The 25,541-nt window shown below is 45.7% G+C and overlaps 1 protein-coding gene across 2 annotated transcripts in view; it reads left to right on the forward strand.

The window, feature by feature from the left end:
* The window catches only part of agbl4 (AGBL carboxypeptidase 4), a 1,307,642-nt gene that overhangs the window by 1,133,048 nt on the left and 149,053 nt on the right, over window positions 1–25,541 (forward strand). For both annotated transcript variants that reach the window (XM_068036420.1, XM_068036421.1), the window contains exon 11: window positions 14,541–14,703. In XM_068036420.1, the coding sequence (XP_067892521.1) occupies window positions 14,541–14,703 (163 nt within the window). The remainder of the gene's footprint in view (window positions 1–14,540; window positions 14,704–25,541) is intronic.

Here is a 25,541-nt window from a genome sequence, read left to right on the forward strand (position 1 = left end):
AGGAAGAAGTCAAAAAACAATATACAGCAAAGTCATTTGAAATTTGCACAAATCCATTTTCTATGATCCTCCCTACACAAACAGGTTTACCCCAATTTTAACCGAACCCACTCATGAAGATCAACTTCCATTGATCCATGTGCCTCTCTGTTCTGGTGTGCATTGGCTATACAGGCTGAGACAAATTTCTAGACCAGAGTGACAAGAACTGTGCCTTACATTGTTCTGCTGTGACTTCATACATCAACGACGATTGGATCTTTTCGGCCATATCAACAACAACAACTTATATTTATATAGCAGGTCTGGCAGCATCTATGGAGAGAGAAACAGACTTAATGTTTCAGGTCTGTGACCTTTCATCTCTCCACAGATGCTGCCAGACCTGTTCAGTATTTCAATCACTTTCTGTTTTCATTTCAGATTTCCAGCATCCGCAGTATTTTGCTTTTATTACATTTATATAGCACCTTCAAAGTCGTAAGATGTCCCAAGGCGCTTCACAGAAATGTTATCAAACAAAATTTGACACTGATCCACAAAAGGAGATATATTAGGACAGCATACCAAAAACTTGATCGAGAAGGTACATCTTAATGAGCGTCATAAAGAGAAGAGAGGGTGTGGTAAAGAGAGAGAGAGTGAGATAGAGAGGTAGAGAGGTTTTGGGAGAGAATTCCAGAGGTTAGCACTGAATTTTATGGAAAGGTAGTTGGTGTATATCCCTTCCATCTGGTGTTGGTGTATATCCCCTCCATCTGGTGTTTGACTATACAGGGAATGTTATTAGTATGCCAACCAGCAGTAAATTGTTAATGGAAACTAGATTTTGTAGAAGTTCTGATCATTCTGCAGGGAGTACATGATTTTTAAGACCTACAAATTGTCATGCTGCAAATTGAATACTGAATATTGAAAGTTAAAGATTCCTAACTTGCATTTAAAATGGCATACTTAGACAAATAGAAGATGCCAGTCAGATTGTACTTCCCACCATATTTGGGCGTTAGACTGATGACAATCATGAATTACCCGAGTATCACACTGAGGAGGAATGAACGGTGTTCTGTCTGCCTGAGCCCACGCTACACTGATCCTGCTCTCCATTAAATCATCCCTTTTTTATTTATATGATATACCAACATCAGATTACTGTGGAGAACAGAATTAAATAGTGTTATGAACGTTGGACTTTGTAACATGATTATGTTTTAAAAACTGTGATTTTTAAAAGTTTAAGATGGAGTCTGAGAAGTCAGGTGACCACACATCCACTCTGCTTAAGACAAGACAGAAATCTTGGTTACCAGGACAACAGAGAACACAGATCAAAGACTTTTTTTTTGAAAAACAGACTGCAGGGGTATAACACCTGAAGAACAATGGGTGTCACCCTTCCAGACTTTCGGATCATAAACAAGGAGTTAGTGATTCTGAGGATGAAAATGTCCATGGCAGCTGTTAAAACCTGGAAACAATGGAAGGCCCAGGTGGCTCTGTGAAACCAGACTTCTGGACTTTTCACATTGGAAAAGGACAATGAGCTATTGCTACAACAACAAGGGTGTTGTTGAAGGGTCACTGACCCGAAACGTTAACTCTGCTTCTCTTTCCACAGATGCTGCCAGACCTGCTGAGTGACTCCAGCATTTCTTGTTTTTGTTTCAGATTTCCAGCATCCGCAGTATTTTGCTTTTATTATATGAGCTATTGCTGTTTGATTCCAGATAGATTTAACAGATTTCCTGAAGGTAAACAGGCTGTAAGAAAGGAAACCAGTGGTGGCAGCCTCAGATCAGGCTATACAGAAGACCAGCGGTGGTAGCCTCAGAGCAGGCTCTAAGATAGGAAGACAACCAGCAGTGGCAGTCTCAAGGGAGAGAGAGGGAACACCTGCTCTCAGAGAATACTGATATATTGAAAGTCTGCAAAGACTTGAACCTGTTTTGAAAGTTGAGGTTTGCAGAGAAATAAAAGCCCATAAGGATCACTAGGAATCTTCTTATTCATGGACACCTAGGTTGAAAGTGCTCAGAGAAGTGAGAGAAAAGGACATTTAGAACAAACAAAGAACAAAGCACAGTACAGCACAGGAACAGGCCATTCGGCCCTCCAAGCCTGCGCCGATCTTGATGCCTGCCTAAACTAAAACTTTCTGTACTTCCGGGGACCGTTTCCCTCTATTCCCATCCTATTCATGTATTTGTCAAGATGCCTCTTAAACATCGCTATTGTATCTGCTTCCACCACCTCCCCCGGCAGCAAGTTCCAGGCACTCACCACCATCTGTGTAAAGAACTTGCCTCACACATCCCCTCTAAACTTTGCCCCTCTCACCTTAAACTATGTCCCCGAGTAACTGACTCTTTACTTTGAGAAAGGTCTGGGAGATTCAACCCATTGCAACTGGGAGGAGTTTGAGACTTTCAACCACAAAGATTTTGCCATCAAGACGGACTGCGTAACGTATGAGTGTGGTGTGAGGTTTTCAAATGTTTTAATAAGTAAAGGATATACCTTTCTTTGTAATTTGGGGTATCAGCTACTTACAAAGTACAATTTAGTTAATGGGGATTTCTTTTAGTTTAGTTGTTATAATAAAAGTCTTAAAACATGAGATCTTATTGTGTTATTGTTAAATTGGTCTGGGGATTCATATCTCTTATTTTAATGTTAATGGTCCCTGACAATAGACACATCAAATACTGCTTTATGGTATAGATTGTTGCTGACACTGTATCCAAATGAATGTTACATTATCTTGTTTTTCAAGTAATGAGGTCTTTTTTTAAAATAGCCATGACAGCTTATATATTTCAGTGCATTGTCCAGTCATAATGCCACATTACTTGAAAAACAAAAATAGCATTATGGAGCTTGGATTAATCATAATGCTACAATGACAAGCATTTGAGCAACTCAAAAATTTACATGTCTGAGATTAAGCTATTCTAATCTTTAACACGATTCCTATATAACATGAATCGGAATCATACCTTACGAACAATGTCCCAGACACCACCATCACCATCCCTGGGTATCTCCTGTCCCACCGACAGGACAGACCCACCAGAGGTGGTGACACAGTGCTATACAGTCGGGAGGGAGTTGCTCTGGGGGTCCTCAACATTGACTCTGGACCGCATGAAATCTCATGCCAAAGAGCAGAAGCAGCATGCAATAGACAAAAGCGATTTCACAGGTCAAAGGATCAGATTAAAGCTCTGCAGTCCTGCCACATCTCATTGTGAATGGTGGTAGACCATTAAACAACTAACAGGAGCAGGAGGTTCCATAAAAATCCCCAACCTCAATAATGGTGGAGCCCAGCAATTCAGTGCAAAAGCCAAGGTTGAAGCATTTGCAACCATCATCAGCCAGAAGTGCCGAGTGGATGATCCATCTCGGCCTCCTCCTGAGGTCCTCAGCATCACAGATGTCTGCCACTGGTTGGAGTCATAACTAATGCAAAGGAAGATGGTTGTGGCTGTTGGAGGTCAATCATCTCAGCCCCAGGACATCGCTGCAGGAGTTCTTCAGGGTAGTGTCCTAGGTTCAACCATCTTCAGCTGCTTCATCAATGGCCTTCCCTCCATCATAAGGTCAGAAGTGGGGATGTTCGCTGATGTTTACATATTGTTCAGCACCATTCATTACCCCTCAAATTCTGAAGCAATCCATGTCCTTATACAGCAAGACCAGGACAGCATTCAGGCTTGGGCTGATAAGTGGCAAGTGACATTTGCATCACACAAGTGCCAGGCAATGCATCTCCAACAAGGGAGAATCCGACCATCTCCCTTGACTTTCAATGGCATTACCATCGTTGAATCCCCTACTATCAACATCTTGGGGGTTACCATTGACCAGAAACTGAACTGGACCAGCCATATAAATACTGTGGCTACAAGAGCAGGTCAGAGGCTGGGAATTCTGTGGCAGATAACACACCTCCTGACTGCCCAAAGCCTGCCCACCATCTACAAGGTACAGGTCAGGAGTGTGATGGAATACTCTCCACCTGCCTGGGTGATTGTAGCTCAAACAACACTCAAAAAGCTCAACACCATCCAGGACAAAGCAGGCCATTTGATCTGCACCCCATCCACCACCTTCAACATTCTTTCCCTCCACCACCGACGCACAGGGGCTGCAATCTGTACCATCTATAAGATGCACTGCAGCAACTCACAAAGGCTCCTTTGATGGCACCTTCCAAACCCATGACCTCTACCGCCTAGAAGGACAAGGGCAGCAGATGCATGGGAACACCACCACCCACAAGTTCCCCTCCAAGCCACACATCATCCTGACTTGGAAGTATATCGCCTTTCCTTTACTTTCGTTGGGTCAAAATTCTGGAACTCCCTTCCTAACAGCACTAAGTTACACAAAACTGTGACCCTCTGGAGGTAGTGTTGGCAAAAAAAGTGAAAAATATTTGTCACATGATGGCAATCTGTCTAATCAATTGTAGCACAGGTATAGTATCATTTAAAGAAGCTTTATTTCAATTTCATATAATGAAGAGAAGCAAATAGGTTTAAAAGCTATATAATTGAAAAAAAAACTTTGATCTTTGTGATTATAAAAATATGATTTATAGCATGTTCAGTACTCCATACTCAGAAACATAGGAATAGATATTTGTCTCAACCAGTGGTACAAAATGAGTGGTATTGGACGGCAATGAAACTCAATATCTGGCGCTTCGTGTAACAGGCAACCAATCTGATACCACCAATTTTATGCCACTGCCCGGGATGAATTTCTACCCCATACTTTTTAAATAGTTATTATTTGAGCAGCAAGCTAAACAATGTTTAGGGATTAGGTTATCAGAAACTTTTACTCTAATAAATATGAATTGTCATAAGGCACACTGAAGAAAATAGATCGATCTGCAAAATTTCTTCAGATATCTTCTGTTAATCTAAGTATTGCCAGGACCGCACATTATTGCTTTTTGTTTAATGCATAAAATTGTCTCATGATTGAATATGGCACAATATGACTAAAAAAAGGGCAACTATAGAAATTAATGACAGAAAAGGCAAATAGAATGAATAGAAAATGTTAATCAAAGTAGTTGATCGGAATCATAATAATTAGAACCTCCGGTTACTGCTTTCAGATATGCCTGCTGCATATATCAGAATTCTCCTTTTAATTCAGTTGGGTAAAATGTCAACTTCATTTTATATGGTTAGAATAGAGGTGTTTACTTGGCTGCTGTTGTACTTCAAATATCTGTGGACATTTCTGATTATTCAGCTTCTTGGATCTGCTCTTAGTAGACAGAAATGGCTTTATATAAAAAGGATTAAAGCAAAAAGAAAATCAGAGTTAAAAAATAAATACTATATGACTTTTGTCATCTGATATTTGTGTCCGTAAGTTCTACTACTGTAAATATTCCACAAGTAGCATGTGAATTAATCAACTTTATGGTTAAGAGTGTCATTTTTCAAAATTTTTGGGGGGTCAGGTATGATGTGCAAGATATATTTGGGGGCTAATGGTTTATAGAAATGAAACCACTGGGTGTCACAAAGCACATAACAAGCAATGCTGGCAAAAGTGAGTTGTGTCCCCCCACCACACAGGTTTGTTGTCTCAGCCACCGATCACAAATTTATATGTTATTTATCCAGTTTAGTAAATGCAACATTTTCACTGATCTTGATAACTCTGAGGAATATATATATTTTCACAATATTTTCTACGCATACACAAAATACATGCATGATGCGAAATCGGGATTAGTCGTTCCTGTTGTTTGGATGCTAACGGTGCCGTTTGGGGAGGAAAATGATGTTCGCAGCACATGCACAAACCTTTGGGGCAAGTCGCATCAAATGCCATATTGGTGAGGGCATTAGTGGGGCATGCAGTGGATGGCTGCTGGAGGTATGCAGAGGATGTAGATCATGATATCAATCAGCGTGCAACATGCGTTCAGCAGCTGTAAGGCCCCCCATCAGCACTATTTTAAGAAATCATCAACTGCTTACAGATTAGTTGCTGGTTGATTTCTTCTTGCTTTAATTGTACAGCTGTTTTGATGCTTTCTGCAGCTGTTTAAATTTGCAAAGGTCCTACAGGAAGTGGAATGGCAAGTGGACATGAGATAAAAACATAACATGCTGGAAATACTCAGGCAGCATCTGTGGAGAGAGAAGCAGAGTTAATGTTTCAGGCCTGTGACCTTTCATCAGAACCGGTCATGAGCTTTGCTTACTTCAAAGCTTATGCACAAACCAGTTGTTCCCAGACATGGCTGCACTAGTAGACATTTCCCTTGGAATACAGTATGATTTGGAGAATGTGTAGAGGCCACACAGAGCAGGACAAACAACTGGAAGTGGAAGGAGTGGGAGAAGGGCTCACAGCTGGAGGCTATATTTGTCCAGGGTGTTGAGGGAGCAATTCTCCTACCTGAACTTCAACGAGGAGCAATGTATGCTATGTCTATGCTTGAATAAAGATGTACTATCTGAAATCTGCCTCATGCTGCAGCCACAACATCAACCTCAGAACAGGACAAGAACTGCATTTCCAGTGGCTGTGAACTTTTATGCGTCAGGCTCCTTCCAGGCTGGAGTTGGAGATATTTGCAACACCTCGCAACTTGCCATACACTGTTACATAAGGGAGATTAATGACACCCTCTCTTCATTGAGAGCTAACTTACATTTCATTCTCTTGCCAGAATAAGCAGGCAGAGCAAGCACGTTGCTTTGCTCGGATTGCAGGATTCCCCATCATGCAGGGTGCTATTGACTCACGCACATCGCTTTATGGCCACTACATATCAACTCTTCCCTGTACCTAAACCAAAAGGGATTCCACACCCTCAACGTTTAGCTGGTGTATGACCAGAGGCAGAGAATCATGCAGGTCATGATACCTTTATTCTGCAGGAGCTGCATTTGATCTGCCACAGCAAACCAAAAGGTGACAAAGATTAGCCACTTGGCTGTTGACATGTGCAGCATGCATGCAATGAAAGTCTTGCTGCCACATGAAATGTGATAGAGCAGACGATTGACATGCTGAAACAATGCCTCTGCTGCCTGGACCGCCCTGCAGTACTCGGCAGAGTGGGTGTCAAGACTTGTGGTGGTCTGCACAATCATGGCATCATGTGGAACAGTCCTTCCCACCAACTATACGGAGAGCAGCTTAGGAGCATGAGAGCATGAGAAGGAGGAAGAACAGGCAAGAGAGGAGGCAATCAAGACAGCCCCTTTCTGGTCAGACTCTCCATGGAGAACTCAGCTGACTGCAATACCAGTAACTGCAACCCAAATTCCCCATTCACCAACAGTCCCACATCTTACCTCCCCTTTGATATTGATCATCATAGCATCTGCTCAGTCACAATACAAAAATAAAAGCCACCACAACATAAGAATTTCAAACCAAATTTATAAATCAGATAATTCCATATTGTACACAAAAGTCGACCAGTCACTCTTGTGCATTCCTTTAATGCCTGTCTTAAGAACATAAGAAATAGGAGCGTGAGTAGGCCCTATGGCCCCTCAAGTCTGCTTTGCCATTCAATATGATCATGGCTGATCTTCTTCGTCAACTCCAGTTTTCTGCTCACTCCCAATATCCCTGATTCTCTAAAATAAAAGCAAAATACTGCGGATGCTGGAAATCTGAAACAAAAACAAGAAATGCTGGAATCACTCAGCAGGTCTGGCAGCATCTGTGGAAAGAGAAGCAGAGTTAACGTTTCGGGTCAGTGACCCTTCTTCGGAACTCCGAAGAAGGGTCACTGACCCGAAACGTTAACTCTGCTTCTCTTTCCACAGATGCTGCCAGACCTGCTGAGTGATTCCAGCATTTCTTGTTTTTGTATCCCTGATTCTCTGATAGACCAGAAATCTATCTATCTCAGCTTTAAATATATTCAATGATGGAGCATCCACAACGCTCTGGGATGGACAATTCCAAAGATTCAAAACCCTCTGAGTGAAGAAATATCTTCTCAGCTTAGTCCTAAATGATCGGCCCTTATCCTGAGGCTGTGCCCCGTTTTCTAGATTCCCCAGCCAGGGGAAACAATGGGCAGAATTTTGTTCTGCTGTTGGAGACGGGCATTGAGGTAGCAGGGCAAATAAAATGGCAGGGCGTGCCATTACTGATGTTGCCTGGGCCCCCTGTTGTTTAGATTGGGGTGGGGAAGGCCGAGGACAGCCTTCCCGCCCCAGACCAATTGAGGCCCTTAAGTGGCCAACTAATGGGCACTTAAGGGCCTCTTCCTGCCTCTATCTCAATTTTGTAGAAAGCAGAGGGACCCACCGCCATGGGGAGACATCACCAAGTAAATCCTGGTAGCCTCCTAGCAGGGTTGGGGTTCCCTCCTTTGGGAGGAATCCAAGGCCCCTAGAGGGCCCCCCAGTGGCAATCACTGCCCCCTTGGTAGAACCCCCCCCAAGCCCTCATCAACACCCTCCCACCCCGTCGCTGGGGCCTGCCTGACTTAGCCCGGTGACTTTGACCCTACTCATCTGTCCTGGGGTCACCTGACATCTTTGGTCCTGCAGAGCCTCCTGCAGTACCAGCAGTGGCCACTGCTTCCAGTAGCGCTGCTGGTACTGCAGAGCTGCCGGCCTTCCAATTGGCCGACATCTCTGGAGGTGGGAGCTCATCCATTAAAAGGACGGTGTCCCTGATACTGGGCAGTTAATTGGCTGCCCACTGTGTGATAGCAACGTGGATCCACAGAGGGCCGAGGCGGGTTCTGCCCCCGACTTCCAGCTTACTGCCGAGACCTCAGTCGCTGGAATAAAATCCGGCCCAACCTCTCAGTGTCTACCTCTTCAGAATCTAGAATGTTTCGATGAGATCACCTCTTATTCTAAACTCCAATTTACTCAGCCTGTGATCCTAGAAGACCCAGTTGTGTACAGCATCATCTCACCATGGGTGGCAGCATTCTGGGCTGGTTGGCGATAACAAGGCCTCTGGCGGAGTGGGTGAACGAATGATATCCTCCTAAGAGAGGACAGCAGATTTGGTGCTCCATCGAGCCAGGATGGTGCCTCAGCTATCCTAGTAATCTGTTGGAGGACAGATTGCTGGACTGCTGTGAGATCCTGCAAGCCCCTTTGCACACTGTAATCCACAGCAAACATGGTTGCAGCCTGAGGTTGTGTGGCAGCAAGCTGAGCTTGCATGAAAGCAGTCTCAACTTGCATGTCTAAAAGTTGACTTTGCATGACTTCAGTCTGAACTTCCACTGCAGCACCTAGACATTGGGTTGCTTCAGCTTGTATTGCATTGGAAGCTGAGACACCGGTCATCAGACACTGCATCATGGATAGGACCACAAGTGTTCTCATGGAGTTAGCCACCACGTTCCCACTGGAGAGTATGGGCTCAAAGCTCTGCGCAAAGCCTTGTGCCAAGTTGATGCTGGACTACATGTTCCTTCATTGACGGCAGTCTTTCTGGCAGGCTTCCCAATGCATCAAGCATTTTATTGTGCATACCCATCATTGTTCTTCTGTAGTCTGCCCCTTCAAAGTGCTCATCTGAGTCCTCTGCAACAGAACTCCTGTGCAATCTCACTCTCCTGCGAGCTGCACCTGCACTATCCTTGCCCCCAGCTCTGGTTACAGGCCACTTGTGTCCGGTGTCTCACCATGTAAAGTTGCAGCCTCCTGCCTATGGCTATGAAAGTGTGAAATTGAGTGATGGTGCATCTTCTACACCATTGTCTTCTTGTTGTTCTTTCACTGTCTGGCCAGGTTGCAGTTGTTGGGTATCTGGAAGGAGAAAGACACAAGGATAAGGTCATGGTGGGGGGAGGAGTGATCAAGTAAGAGATGCATGCTTACACAGGATGAATCTAATGTGGCCATTTGGAGCGGGAATGGTGTCGAGGAGGGCCAGAGAATCGCGTTGGACGCGTCTACCCGGATATCTGACGTTGTGACATTGGTTCCAGATTTAGTCAGCAGTGGGAAAGCACCAAGGTGGCATCGTTGCCCTGACACGATGGGAATGCAATTTAAATTGCTGAATACTTAGTTTAATACATTAGCATACTTATTTTTAGTTTTTATTTATTTATTTATCGTGATTCACTGGGGGGCTTGGAATTAAGTGGATGACAGGCGGCCCTCACGTGCCTTCGGATTCCTGGCCGTTGAAAGCTAGGTAGGCAGCCATGACCAGCACTGCATAGAAGAAGAGGAAGGAGCGGAGGCCATTGTTGGCCTACAGTTCTGTGTGCTCTGCAAGGGGCGGTCGTGATCTTGGGTGGTCTGCAAGGGGGGGAGGGGGGGTTGTGGTGTCGGGTGGTCTGCAAGAGGGGGGTTGTGATCTCAGTTCTGGCTGAGCAGGGTCTCTGGTGGTCTGCAAGGGGGAGCTTGGTTTTGGGTGGCTGTATCGGGTGTCCAAACTGTTGGATGAGATGGTCGGTTGCCCATATTGTTGGATGAGAGGGTTGGCTATTAGCAAGGGTGGGCACTGAGGGTCATCAGGGAGTCTGGCAGGAGAAGTAGCAAAAGCACAACTGCAAGGCAGGGTCATCTCTGCATCGACAGCACTCTGGAGGCCTACTGATCACCTGGCATGAGTATCTTACACCCTGTCTTTTTGGACCCCTGTGGCATGATGCGGTGCCTCCAACGGAGACAGATCCAGGAGGCAGCTGTGCCTACCCATGAAGCTCCATGACAAGAGCAGCAGCAGCCAGCAATGCCAAGAAGAGGCCACTTGCGCCAGAGAGTGTACCAGACTCGAATCAGCTACCTCCAAATGTCCAAGCGACATTGTCAACGAAGACTATGTCTCGCCAGGGAGGGCGTCACCAACTTATGCACCTTGCTGCAGGACAAGCTGAGACCTATGGGATTTGGGGGTCACTCTATGCTAGTGGCCTTGAAGATCACAGTGGCATTAAACTTTTATGTGTTTGGATCATTCCGAGGATTCACCGGGGACATGTGTGGGGTCTCCCAGGCAGCAGCCCACCACTGCATCAAGGAGATGACGAATACGCTGTTCAAGAGGGTCCGATGACTATGTGCGCTACCAGACAGACCCTGACAGTCAGGGCCGACAGGGCCATCGGATTCGGGGCCATCACTGGATTCCCCTGGGTGCAAGGTGTGATAGTTTGTATACATGTGGTCATCAAGGCTCCAACGGATTAGCCAGCCACCTTCATCAACAGGAAGGGCTTCCATTCCATCAATGTGCAACTGGTCTACGACCACCAAAAGCGTTTCCTGCAGGTGTGTGCCTGTTTCCCGGGAAGCAGCCATGACTCCTACATACTTCGACAGTCCCAGATGCTGCAGCTTTCAGGCACCCCCTCCCTCCCCCCACCCCGCTCGCCTTCAGGGATGGATTCTCAGGGACAAAGGCTCCCATTGAAGACATGGCTACTGATATCTGTGATGAAGCCTCGCATTGCAGCAGAGGAGAGTTTCAACACTTGCTACAGCTCCACCCAGGTGACCATTGAGCAGGCCATTGGGCTGCTGAAGATGAGATTCCATTGTCTAGGTCGATCCAATGGAGCCCTGCAGTATTCCCCAGTGAGGGATTCATGTATCATTGTGGTCTGTGCACAATCTAGTACTGCAGAGGGGGGATGCCTTGCATGACAAAGGCATGATTGAACTACACTACTTCACCATTAAGGAAGACGAGGAGGAGGGAGATGAGCAAGCAGCACTGGATGTTGAAGCCCTTGCACCAGAGGCCAGGCAGATTCAGTAATGGGCCAAGGAGGCAAGAGACAATCTCATACTTACTCGCTTCCAACCACCATGATGGCCACTCAGAGTAAAAACCATAAAAACTCACCTCAATGCATATAGTCTGTCACCTCCTGGGCACCCACAGTCCTCCAACTGTCAGAAGCCTCGGCTGTCTCAGCCTCATCCAGCTGCTCAGGCACGTGTGCAGTGCTCTCACCAGCTTGTGACCCTGATTCTACAGCCAAGTGGAAACCCACCAAGGTGAAAGTATTTGCACTGGTAGAGGGTGCAGGAGAGTCATGGGACGATGCTTCCTCTGATTGCGGTTCTTCTTCAGAAGTTGACAGCTGTCCCCCTTCTGGTTGAGTCTCCTGTGGAAGCTGACCTGCATGAAAGAACACAAACATGCGTGGGTTAGGATGTGCAGAATATGTCATGCCAACCATGTGTGATGTGGGTCACTAGAGGTAAACTGTATGTCAATGGAAGACAAATCTCACTCTCTTGCGCAGAGATTCCACTCTCCATCGGATATGGAATGGCCGCCCTGGGTCCTCGCTAATTCTAGTGCCTCTTCCTCAGCTGTGGAGAGAGGCTAAAGATCTGGGATGCCTCCGCCAGTCCATGATGTCTCCCTGCTATTATTGGCCTTCTTGTCCTGCAAGTGGGAAAAGAGAGTAAGTCATACTTCGCAGACAGATCAACATGACAGTTCTGCTAGTGGCAGCCCCTTGTCTCCTATTGGGGTATCACATATAGCTCAAGCTCCCGATCGCTCCCAGGGGAGTTCATGGGGTGAGCTGTGAAAGATGGTGGCCGGTGGCCAAGATGCAGTCATGCATCTGTCAGGAAGAGGTGATGCCTAAACCCCTCTGCCAGCGCAGCTATAGTTCCTCCCTCCCCATATCCTGCTTCCTCCTGCATGGCCACTTACAATCCCTAAAAAGGGGAGAGTTATGGAGCAGTCACCTTGGCAGAACGAAGGAGGCCGTTGACCCTTTTGCGACACTGTACCCATGTCCAGAGGTGGCCCCACGGCTGCTGACCTCCTCTGCGATCACTGTCCAGGCTTACTTGGTCAGGTAGTAGGACCTCTTCTTGCTGGAAAAGAGGACCCCCCCCCACCCCCAACACCCCACCTTTCCCCTGCAGCCTGGAGGAGCATCTCAAGGAAGGTGTTGCTAAACTGTGGGGCCACCATGTGTCTTGCCTCTGCCATCCTGTGGGGTCCTTCTCAGTGTGGTGGGGGTCTAGGAGTCACTGCAACACCAGTATCAGCAATGAATAGCAAGCAGCAAATCAGTCCAAGGCAGCAATGCAAGCAGGCCGAGCAGGACTTTAAATTTGGCTCCAGCACCTGCTCCAGAGTCATCCGTCACCGTATTTGGCATCTTGCGCATCCTGTCCCCGCCATGTGATTGGCCGGGCCCTGCCACTCCATTATGTAAAGTGGCTGTCTGCTGCGTGATCACGGTGGGCCAGCCGCCCACATGACTCACGGGAGTGACGCACATTTCCGGGTTCGCCACCAGGACCCGCAACAGGTTCAGCAGCTTCAAATCTGAAGAAAGTGTAGGATAAGGGGGAGCTGGGATGTGAATAGGAAGATTTGGTGTTAAGAAACCATTATCTTTGACAGTTTAAACACCTCCACCTCATCAGTGGGAATTGCAATAATAGTCCGCACCGTCTCCTCCATGGGGCTCAGGATATGCAGATACACCTGTCTGTCCCCCATCCCCCCACCTCCGCTGGTTAGCGCCTGCTGCCTCCTAATTTGTGCCACTTTGACCTGCAAGAGAGGGGAAAGTGTATCACTGAGTATGGCGCAAGGTGTTTGGGTGACGTGCCTGCCATGGTTGAGTAGCTGGCAGTCGGTGCAAGCAGTGAGATGTGGGTGTAAGGTTTGCAGAAGTGCAAAGTGTGTGAGGGCACAGTGGAGCATATGAGTCCTGATTGATAGAAATTGTTGGTGAGTTGAGTGATAGGGGTGCGCTGAATTGGTGAGTGTCTGAGACTCGTGGTGCAGTTGGTGGCATTTGAAGATGTATTCACTGTCCTTGACCACTCATGTGAGGTTATTGAACTTCTTGCAGCACTGCATCCAGGTCCTCGGGGCTGACTGCTTACATTGACCTCCTCGGCTATCTGATCCCGCTGCCTCCTCAACATGTGTCTGGAGCACCTCCTTACTGATACAGGACAACTCTCCTACTTAATCACCTCCTCCACCAAAACCTCCAGTGCAGTGTCCGAAAACCTTGGAGCCCGCTCTCTCCCAGATTGTTCCATTATTCAGTGGTTCACAGGTCAGATTCACTTCCTGCACGACTGCCAGCACCTGCTCCAGCCACAATGCACCTCCCCTTTACGAGATGCAGGCTAGCGATAAGCAGTGCTACCGCTTACAATATTGGCCCCCTGCTCAAGCTTCCAGCCAATTAATAACATGGATTGGCTGGATGCTGAACTCATTGAAAATGAAGGCAGCATGAAGTTGGCATGCTGTCTGCATTGCACGCAACAGGAGCCAGTGAATCGCGCATTTCAATCCCTGCGGCTGGTTTCAGCGGCTATCGAACTTAGGCCCCACAGTATTTTCCAATTTTGTCTTTAAAAAGTATCGCGAAGGGAATTATGCAACTGGGAAATTGTCATTACAAGAGAGCGTGATTCAATTTTCATTGATTTCTTAACAACGTGGAATTGTTTGGCATCGTAGTTCTGTGCAATACAACTGTTACATTGATAACATTATTTGTATTGATTTGTTTTTAAATTCTTAATTTTCAACTGTTTCATTTTTAGTCTAGTACTTGCTTTAACCGAGATGCTGTGAAGGCAGGCACAGGGCGTCGCTTCCTTGGTGGTCTATTGGATGACACCTCTTACTGCTACACACTGGAAGTTTCCTTTTACAGTTATGTGGTAGGAGGAACCACCAGCACGGTTCCATACACTGAAGAAGCCTGTATCCTTTTAATGTAAAGAGTTTAATTTGATGTTATCTTATGGGTGGATGCAATTACTGTCGGGGAGAATGTAATAATGAGATTGTTTAAGTGCAAGCAATAAGAGATATTAATTAATTAAATCAAGTTAATAAACTTGATTATTACTGCTGCTGCCTGGAAAATATCTTCATGGTGTGAAATGGTGAATGGTAACAAATATATATAAATCAAATTATAAAACAGATAAATGGCTTTATCAAGAAACATGTGGTGAAACTTATCGACTTGGGGTTTAAGAAACCTGTCTATTTTATCAAAATTATTCATAAAATCAATATATTTTCATTGGGAACTGACTATTACTTTTACTGGATGATATAGTACAGCTAGTAAATTTGTTTGAAAATTCAGTGTTCAATGTTAATAACAGTCTGTAATTTGTTTTGTTAAAATTCTCAAGGTATGATTTCAAATTCAAGATATATATATATTTTATATATATATACACAACTTCCAACTCTACATAGCTCTGCATTTCCACTTCTCTCAACTTCTTCGCTGCCCCTGTGTTGTCAGATTGCTTGTCCGATATCCAGACTTGGATGAGCCACAATTTCCACCCTTACACATGATGAAAATCGTCGATGTTCACAATCCTGACGCCCTATTCAAACTTGATACTGGCATATCTGGGTGAAATGCAACTTTGGCAATGGCACAGAATGAGCAAACTTCAATGGAATGGAAAATTGGTGAGGTGTATAACTGGTGGCCAATCTGCTGTTGCCTGTTTTACCCCAATCATTTCCATCGCAAAGATCATCTACTTCAACCTCTGTAACAAGCCCTGCATTAGCAAATCTGCTGCTGAAATTCCTCTCCATGCCTTTCCAACTTCAACTATTCCAAAGCTCTCCTGGCTATTCTCCCATCCTTCATGGTCTGTAATTTCAGCTCATCAAAAACTGTGCAGCTCATATCCTATCCTGTACCAATTCCCGGTCACCCATAACTCCTGTGTTCACTGACCTACACTGGCTCCCAGTTCTCCAGTGCCTCCAATTTTTTTTAAATTCATTCATGGGATGTGGGCATCACTGGCTATGCCAGCATTTATTGCCCATCCCTAATTGCCCTTGAGAAGGTGGTAGTGAGCCACCTTCTTGAACCGCTGCAGTCCATGTAGGGTAGTAATACCCACAGAGCTGTTTGGAAGGCAGTTCCAGGATTTTGACCCGGTGACAGTGAAAAGGAACGGCGATATAGTTCCAAGTCAAGATGGTGTGTGACTTGGAGGGAAACTTGCAGGTGGTGGTGTTCCCATGCAACTGCTGCCCTAGTCCTTCTAGGTGGTGGAGGTCGTGAGGTTGGAAAGTGCTGTCTAAGGAGTCTTGGAGCATTGCTGCAGTGCATCTTGTAGATGGTACACACTGCTGCCATTGTACGTCGGTGGTGGAGGGAGTGAATGTTTGTGAATAGAGTGCCAATCAAGCAGCCTGCTTTATCCTGAATGGTGTCGAGCTTCTTGAGTGTTGTTGGATCTGCACCGATCCAAGCCAGTGGAAAGCATTGCATCATGCCCGTGATTTGTGCCTTATAGATGGTGGACAGGCTTTGGGGAGTCAGGAGGTGACTTACTCGCCGCAGGATTCCTAGCCTCGAACCTGCTGTTGTAGCTGCATTATTTATATGGCTATTCCAGTTCAGTTTCTGGTCAATGGTAACCCCCAGGATGTCGATAGTAGGGGATTCAGCAATCGTAATGCCATTGAATGTCAAGGGGTGATGGTTAGATTCTTGTTGGAGATGGTCATTGCCTGGCAGTTGTGTGGCGTGAATGTTACACCACTTATCAGTCCAAGCCTGGATATTGTCCAGGTCTTGTTGCATTTCTACATGACTGCTTCGGTATCTGAGGAGTTGCGAATGGTGCTGAACATTGTGCAATCATCAGCAACATTCCTACTTCTGACCGTATGATTGAAGGAGAGTCATTGACGAAGCAGCTGAAGATGGTTGGACCTAGGATACTACCCTGAGGAACTCCTGCAGTGATGTCCTGGAGCTGAGATGATGGACCTCCAGCAACCACAGACATCTTCCTTTGTGCAAGGGATGACTCCAGCCAGCAGAGTGTTTTCCCCCTGATTCCCATTGACTCCAGTTTTGCTAGGGCTCCTTGATTGCCATATTCGGTCAAATGCTGCCGAGATGTCAAGGGCAGGCACTCTCACCTCACCTCTTGAGTTCAGCTCTTTTGCCCATGTTTGAACCAAGGTTGAATGAGGTCAGGAGCTGAGTGGCCCTGCAGAACCCAAACTGAACATCACTGAGCAGGTTATTGCTAAGCAAGTGCCACTTGATAGCACTATCTACGAAACCTTCCATCACTTTACCGATGATTGAGAGTAGACTGATGGGGTGGTAATTGGCTGAATTTGTCCTGCTTTTGTGTATCTGTGCAATTTTCCACATTGCTGGGTAGATGCCAGTGTTGTAGCTGTCCTGGAACAGCTTGGCTAGGGGCACGGCAAGTTCTGGAGCACAGGTCTTCAGTACTACTGCCGGAATGTTGTCAGGGCCCACAGCCTTTGCAGTATCCAATGCCTTCAGTCGTTTCTTGATATCACGTGGGATGAATCGAATTGGCTGAAGGCTGACATCTGTGATGCTGGGGACTTCAGGAGGAGGCCAAGATGGATCATCCAGTCGGCACTTCTGGTTGAAGATTGTTGCAAATACTTCAGCCTTATATTTTGCAATGATGTGCTGGGCTCCTCCATCATTCAGAATGGGGATATTTGTGGAGTCACCTCCTCCAGTTAGTTGTTTAATTGTCCACCACTATTCACAACTGGATGTGGCAGGACTGCTGAGCTTAGATCTGATCCGTTGGTTGTGGGATTGCTTAGCTCTGTCTATCACATGCTGCTTAGTAGTTTTGGGTTGTAGCTTCACCAGGTTGACACCTCATTTTGAGGTATGCCTGGTGCTGCTCCTGGCATGCCCTCCTGCACTCTTTATTGAACCAGTGTTGATGGAAATGGTGAAGTGGGGGATATGCCAAGCCATGAGGTTACAGATTATGGTTGAATACAATTCTGCTGCTGCTGATGACCCACAGCGCCTCATGGATGCCCAGTTTTGAATTGCTAGATCTGTTCGAAGTCTATCCCATTTAGCACAGTGGAAGTGCCACACAACATGATGGAGGGTATCCTCTATGTGAAGACGGGACTTCATCTCCACAAGGACTGTGCGGTGCTCACTCTTACCAATATTGTCATGGACAGATGCATCTGCAACAAGCAGATTGGTGAGGACAAGGCCGTATAACTTTCCCTCTTGTTGGTTCCCTCACCACCTGCCGCAGACCCAGTCTAGCAGTTATGTCCTTTAGGACTCGGCCAGCTCGGTCACTCTTGGTGATGGACATTGGTCATTTGGACATTGCTCCCTTGTCACCCTCAGTACTTCCTCCAAGTGCTGTTCAATATGGAGGAGTACTGATTCATCAGCTCAGGGGGCGGGGTAGATGGTAATCAGCAGGAGGTTTCCTTGCCCATGTTTGACCTGATGCCATGAGAAATTCATGGAGTTCAGAGTCGATGTTAAGGACTCCCGGGGCAACTCCCTCTCGACTGTATACCACTGTGCTGCCACTTCTGGTGGGTCTGTCCTGCCGGTGGGACAGGTCATACCCAGCGATGGTGATGGTCGTGTCTGGGACATTGTAAGATATGATTCCGTGTGTATGTCTATGTCAGGCTGCTGCTTGACTAGTCTGTGGGACAGCTCTCGCAACTTTGGCACAAGCCCTCAGGTGTTAGTAAGGAGGACTTTGTAGGGTTGACAGAGCTGGGTTTGCTGTTGTCGTTTCCAGTGCCTAGGTCAATACCGGGTGGTCCTTATTGACTTTGTAGCGGTTTGATACAACTGAGTGGCTTGCTAGGCCATCTCAGAGGGCATTAAGAATCAACCACATTGCTGTGGGTCTGGTGTCACATGTAGGCCAGACAAGGTAAGGACAGCAAATTTCCTTCTCTAAAAGACATTAGTGAACCAGATGGGTTTTTATGACTATCAACAATGGTTTCATGGCCCTCATTAGACTAGCTTTTAATTCCAGATTTATTAACTAAATTCAAATTCATTCTGCCATGGTGGGATTCGAACCCATGTCCGCAGAGCAATGCCCTTTAAAAATCTTGACCTTATGTTTCAGTCTCTTCATGACCTCTCCCCTTCTGTTCTCTGCAACTTACTTCATTTCTTTCCTTTCCTCGAAACGTGGCCTTTTGTGCATCTCGAACATGTCAATGTGGCTCAGTTAGTAGCAGTCGTCCCTCTTGGAAGGTTATAGGTTCAAATCCCATTCCAAAGACTTGAGCACAAAAATCTAGACTGATGCTCCAGTGCAGTACAGAGGGAATCTTTCAAATGAGACATTAAACTGAGGCCCTATTTACCCTTTCAGATAGACATGAAAGATCACATGGCACTATTTCAAAGAAGAGCAGGGAGTTATCCTTGGTGTCCCAGCCATTTATTCAACACCAACTTATATTCATATAGTGCATTTAACATACTAAAACATCCCAAGCTGTTTCACAGGAGCATTATAAAAAAAAGGGCTAGTTTTCTAGAGCAGTATGTTGAGGAACTGACTGGAGCACAGGCTATTTTAGATCTAGTATTATGTAATGAGAAAGGGCTAATTAATAATCTTGTTGTAAAAGAACCTTTAGGGATGAGTGACCATAATATGATAGAATTTTACATTATGTTTGTAAGTGAGGTAGTTCAATCTGAACCCAGGTTGTTAAATTTGAACAAAGGAAATTATGAAGGTATGAGGGCCAAATTGGCTGAGGTGGATTGGGAACATACATTAAAAGGTATGAGACTACATAGGCAATGGATAGTCTTTAAAGAAATATTACATAGTTTACAGCAACTATACATTCCTTCAAGGCACAGAAACCCCAGAAGTAAAGGCAGTCAACCGTGGATAACAAATTAAATTAAGGATTGTATAAGATTAAAAGAAAAGGCCTATAAAGTTGCCAGAAATAGTAGTAAACCTGAGGATTGGGAGGATTTTACAATACAGAAAATGAGGACCAAGAAACCGATAAAGAAAGGGAGACCAGGAAACTGATAAAGAAAGGGAGAATAGAATATGAATGTAAACTAGCAAAAAACATAAAAATGGGCTGTATAAGTTTCTATAGGTATGTAAAAAGGAAATGTTTGGCTAAGACAAATGTGGGTCCATTACAGGCAGAGTCAGGAGAATTTATAATGGGGAATAGAGAAATGGCAGAGAAGCTAAATGATTACTTTGTGTCTGTCTTCACTGAGGAAGATACAAGAAATCTCCCAGAATTAGAGATCCAAGGGATTAGGCAGAATGAGCAATTGAAGGAAATTTGTATTATTAAGAAGGTTGTATGAGAGAAATTAATGGGGCTGAAGGTTAATAAGTCCCCAGGACCTGATATTCTACATCCCAGAGTGTTGAAAGAGGTAGCTGTGGAGATAGTGGATGCGTTGGTGATCATCTTCCAAAGTTCTACAGATTCTGGAATGGTTCCTGCAGATTGGGGAACTGGACCTGTATTCTCTAGCATTTCGAAGAATAAGAGGTGATCTCATTGAAACCTACAAAATACTTAAAGGGATAGACAGGGTAGATGCAGGTAAGATGTTTCTCTGGTTGGGGAGTCTAGAACCAGGGAACACAATTTCAAAATAAGGGGGAAGCCACTTAGGACAGAGATGAGAAGGAATTTCTTTACTCAGAGGGTTGTGAATCTTTGCAATTCGCTACCCCAGAGGGCTGTGGAAGCTCAGTCATTGAGTATGTTTAAAGTAGAGATTGACAGATCTCTAAGTACCAACGACACAAAGGGATATGGGGATAGTATGCGAAAAAGGCATTGAAGTGGATGATCATATTGAATGGTGGGACAGGCTCGATGGGCTGAATGGCCTACTCCTGCTCCTATATTCCTATTTTGGAGAGGAGACGGGGCTCCTGGTGCTGGGCCGATAAGGTGGTGGAGCCCCACCTCGTCATTTTTGCAGCCCCCCCCACCCCCCCCAGCGGGATCCTCTATTCTTCTGCAGGCGATGTTTCCGGCGCCGGGATCTCCGATCCTTTGAGACAGGGATCCCGCCTCCAAAATTTGCTGGCCAATCACAGGGCCGGCAGCTCAACAGTATCAGCAGCGCCACTGGGAACGGTGGCCACTGCCGGTACTGCAGACGTCTCAGACCTAGGCCTGGTGCTGGAACCCTGGACCTCAGGTAAGTGAGGTGGGGTTGCCGGGGCCAGGCCAGCAGTCCCCAGTGACGTGGGGTGAGGTGGTGGTAGGGGGTGGTTGTAAAGTCCAGGGGAGGGGGCTTCTGGGAGGTGCATTGTTTCCCAGCTGGAGCCCTTTGTGGGCCACAGATTGCCCATATAGGAGGGACCCCCCACCCCCCCACACCAAGCCTGCAGGGAGGATGCCTTGTTTAACCAGTGTCCTCCCCGCAGGGCAGAGACCCCCCCCCCCCCACCGCCGCTGGTTAAATCCCAGCGACGGGGGGAAAAGCCCTTTAAGTGGCGATTAATAGGCCACTTAAAGGCCTCAGTTGGCCTCTGGGCGGGAAGGCCATCATCAGCCTATTCAGTCCATGGTGAAATTGCTTGGTGACAGGGCAGTGACGGCCCCTCCATTCCCCTAATTCCCACTGCGAATCTATGGGCCCCCCCACCCCCTGCCTCTGACCCTGTCTCAGGGGGGCCCATAAAATCCAGCCCAAAATATGACACTGAACCACATAAGGAGATATTAGGTCAGATTACCAAAGGCTTGGTCAATGAGGTAGATTTTAAGGAGTGTCTTAAAGGCAGAGAGGTAGAGAGACGGAGAGGTTTAGTGATGGAATTCCAGAGCATAGGTCCCAGGCAACTGAAGGCATAGCCACCAATGGTGGAGTATTAAAATCAGGGATACTCAAGAGGTCAGAATTAGATGAATGCAGTTATCCTGGAGCGTTGAGATGCTGGAGGAGTTTACAGAGATAGGGAGAGGCCAGGCCAAGGAAGGATTTGAAAACAAGGATGAGAATCTTAAAATCAAGGCTTTGCTTGATCGGGAGCCAATGTAGATCAGCGAGCACAGGGGTGATGGGTGTCAGGGACTTGTTGCGAGTTAAGGCATGGCCAGCAGAGTTTTGGATGACCTCAAGTTTACTTAGGGTAGAATGTGAAGCCCATCCAGGAGTGCATTGGAATAGTCAAGCCTAGAGATAACAAAAGCATGAATGAGGGTTCAGCAGCACATGAGCTGAGATGGGAGAATTCGGGCGAAGTTATGGAGCTGGACATAGGCAGTCTTAGTGATGACGCAAATATATGGTCGGAAGCTCATCTCGGAGTCAAATATGACACCAAGGTTGTAAACAGACTGGTTTAGTCTCAGACTGTTGACAGGGAGAGGGATGGAATTGGTAGCTAGGGAATGGAGTTTGGAGCAGAGACGGAAAATATGCTTCAGTCTTCCCAATATTCAATTGGAGGAAATTTCTGCTCATTCAATACTGGATGTTGGATAAGCAGTCTGATAATTTAGCAATAGTGGAGGAGTCAAGAGGCATGGTGGTGAGGGAGAGCTCGGTGTCATCAGTGTACATGTGAAAACTAACGCTGTGCTTTCACATGATGTCGCCAAGGGGCAGAATGTAGATGAGAAATAGGAAGGGTCCAAGAACAGATACTTGGGGAACACCAGAGGTAACGATCTGGGAGCAGATAGAGATGCCATTGCAAGTGATATCCTGGCTATGATTAGATAAATAAGAATGGAACCAGGTGGCAGCAGTCCCACCCAGCTGGACGACAGTGGAGAGGCAGTGGAGGAGGATGGTGTGTCAACTATATCAAAGGTTGCAGACAGGTCAAAAAGGACAAGGAGAGATAGTTTACCTTTGTCACAGCCACACAGGATGTCATTTGTGACTTTGGCACGAGCCATTTCGGTACTGTGGCAGGGGTGGAAACCTGTTTGGAGGGATTCAAAAATGGAGTTCCAGGAAAGATGAGCACAGATTTGGGAGGCAACAACATGTTCAAGGACTTTGGAGAGGAAAGGGGGGTTGGAGATGGGGTAGTACTGTACAAGGATGTTGGGCTCAAGGGCTTTTTTTGAGAAGGATGATGATGGCAGATTTAAAGGCGAGAGGAACAACACCTGAAGAGAGAGAACCACTAATATGAGGACCAGAAGGAGAGGTTGGGTGGTCAGCAGTTTACTGGGAATAGGTACGAGGGAGCAGAAGGTGGGCCTCATGGATAAAATGAGCTCGTAGAAGGGATGAGGGGAAATAGGAGAAAAACTAGAGAAAGATGTGAGTTCAGAGCTAGGGCAAAGGGGAACTTAGAGGAAATTTGGCCCAGCTGATCAGATGGTCTCGATCTTAGTGACAAAGAAGTCCACGAATTCCTCTCACTTACTGTTGGAGGTGAGGGTGGAGGAGACAGGAAGAGGGGCTTAAGAAGATGGCTTACAGTAGAGAAAAGGTGCTGAGGGTTACCTTTGCATTCCAGGATGATCCTGGAATGGTGAGCAGTTTTAGCAGATGAGAACAGGACCCGATAGTGCTTTATGTGGTCCAGCCACATCTGGCGGTGGATGACTAAACCAGTTGTCTGGCATATCCTTTCAATTCTGTGTCCCTTAGACTTAAGGGAGTGGAGATGAGGGCCATACCAGGGGAACGACCAGGGTGAGAGAGAGTAATGTTTTTATTGGGGGCTAGGGCATCAAAGGTAAAGATGAGGGTGCGCTTGAGCAAATCAATAGCTACAGAAATGTTGTGACGAATGAAGGGCCAAAGGCTAGATAGTTGGTATTTTGAAAGTACAGTTGTAAGTGAATTCGGGGATAGTTTATCCCTCAATCAACATCACCAAAACACCTTATCTGGTCATTATCACATTGCAGTTTGTGGGAGTTTGCTATGCACAAATTGGCTGCTGCATTTCCGACAACAGTGACAAGATAAGATAGGGGTGTTTTATACCCCCTTGGCCCAGTTGATCAGAGTGGGAGTAGACTTGGCAGCACAAAACTTGTTATGAATCATTCAGGTTAGAGACATGCTGCTGCTGTAACAGTGCGATCGTACGCTTGTGGTACAGTTACAAATCTCAAACCCGCTGGTTCAGTCGCTCAACCTCTTTATATTTCTGAGTAGCTCTTGGATCCACTGAGTGCTGTAAGCCAGAAGGATTTTTGCCTTCTCTATCTTTAACTTTTTCTGGCCTATCTTATCTTGAATGAACTCTATAACTTCCTTGTATTCCTGCTTGAAGACCTGTTTAACATCTTTAGACAACATGACTTTATTATGCTCTTTATACATTCTCATATAAGTGCCTTTGGATCACTAGTGGGTCCTTTAAGGTCTCCACATTCCCCAAAAGGGTTTTCCCTCCCAAGACGCTTGTTGGCCAGTCTTGCGAACTCGAGATCCTTCGTTCCTCTCAAAAAGTGTGCACAATGCGCCAAGTGCCATCTGGGGTGCCAGATTGTAAGATTTGATAAGATAGGGGTGTTTTATACCCCCTTCTAAAGTGGGAATAGACTTGGCAGCACAAAGCTTATTATGAATCAACTTTATTGAGATAAAGGTAAGGACAAGTTTGTTAAGTTTTCAGATAAACCATAGTCACAAGCTCAGGCAATAATTAACAGTCTAACACAGATACTACCCGTATTAGAGACTGGACAGCAGAGCGCTTAACTCTTTCTTTTGCAGCTTTTGGTCTTCAAGTTTCACTTAGTTGGTCTCTCTCTTGTCTCTTGTTGTTCTCTGCCGTACAGTAGCAAAGACGAGACTTCTTTTATCCTGGCAGCTTTCCAGTTAACCCTCCCTCTCCCGATCAGTGATTAGGCTAGTATTAAAAGATACCTTTCTTAACCAACCAAGGATTGATTTGTGATGGTTGCTAACCTTTCGGATTTGTGCAAGTAGTGCCCCTTTGTGTTCCTTTGTGTTGACTACTTTATCACAATGCTTTTACATTTTGAGGATGCCTTTCTCACTACGAGATAAATCTATGCAGAAGCTGTTTTCACTGTCTGCTGTCAAGGTCTCATCCTTTTGCTGCAAGTAAGCATTTTAAAACTTATCATAATCTCCTAGAATCCCTCTGCCTTGACATCTTGTCCATACAATGCCTTATTTCCTAAGTTTTTCCACTTTACCATACTACAAAGAAGGTTCAACTAAAGCTAAATGTTAGTTTATGATAATTAGTTAGTTGTTAGTTTCTAATAGCTGGATTTTGACAGTTAGTACACCGGTTAGTAACTTTTAGTAACCTAATAATCTTACACTTCAAAAGTACTTCAATGGCTGTAAAGTGCTTTTAGATGTCTGTTGGTTGCGAAAAATGCTATATAAATGCAAGTCTTTCTTTTTCTTTTATTGTTCTTTTAAACTTCATGAGATACAATAGTTCCTTGGCTGCCAAAGTCAAGATGAGGGAGTGTTACCTGTGTAAAGCTATGAACACTTTGAAGGTGTCGCTGAGGTGGCCTAACTCATCGGGTAAACCAAGAACAGTTCTCTGTTGAGATGATACTGCCAAAAAATTATAATTAGCTGTTTAACTAGTAGTAGAGAAGCCAGATAGAAAATTGCAATGCCACTATCTCCTAGCCCAGAATGCATAACTTAGGGCAACACTCTGTACCTCCGGTGATCAAACAATATTGACTGGGACAGGTTTGGTAAGTAGAGGCTGGGGATGTGGGTTGGGGATGCGGAGGACGTGGCCTGCTGGGTGGCAAAGTTTTAA

The sequence above is a fragment of the Heterodontus francisci genome, chromosome 8 (genome assembly GCF_036365525.1).
Source record: "Heterodontus francisci isolate sHetFra1 chromosome 8, sHetFra1.hap1, whole genome shotgun sequence".
Taxonomy (NCBI): Eukaryota; Metazoa; Chordata; class Chondrichthyes; order Heterodontiformes; family Heterodontidae; genus Heterodontus; species Heterodontus francisci.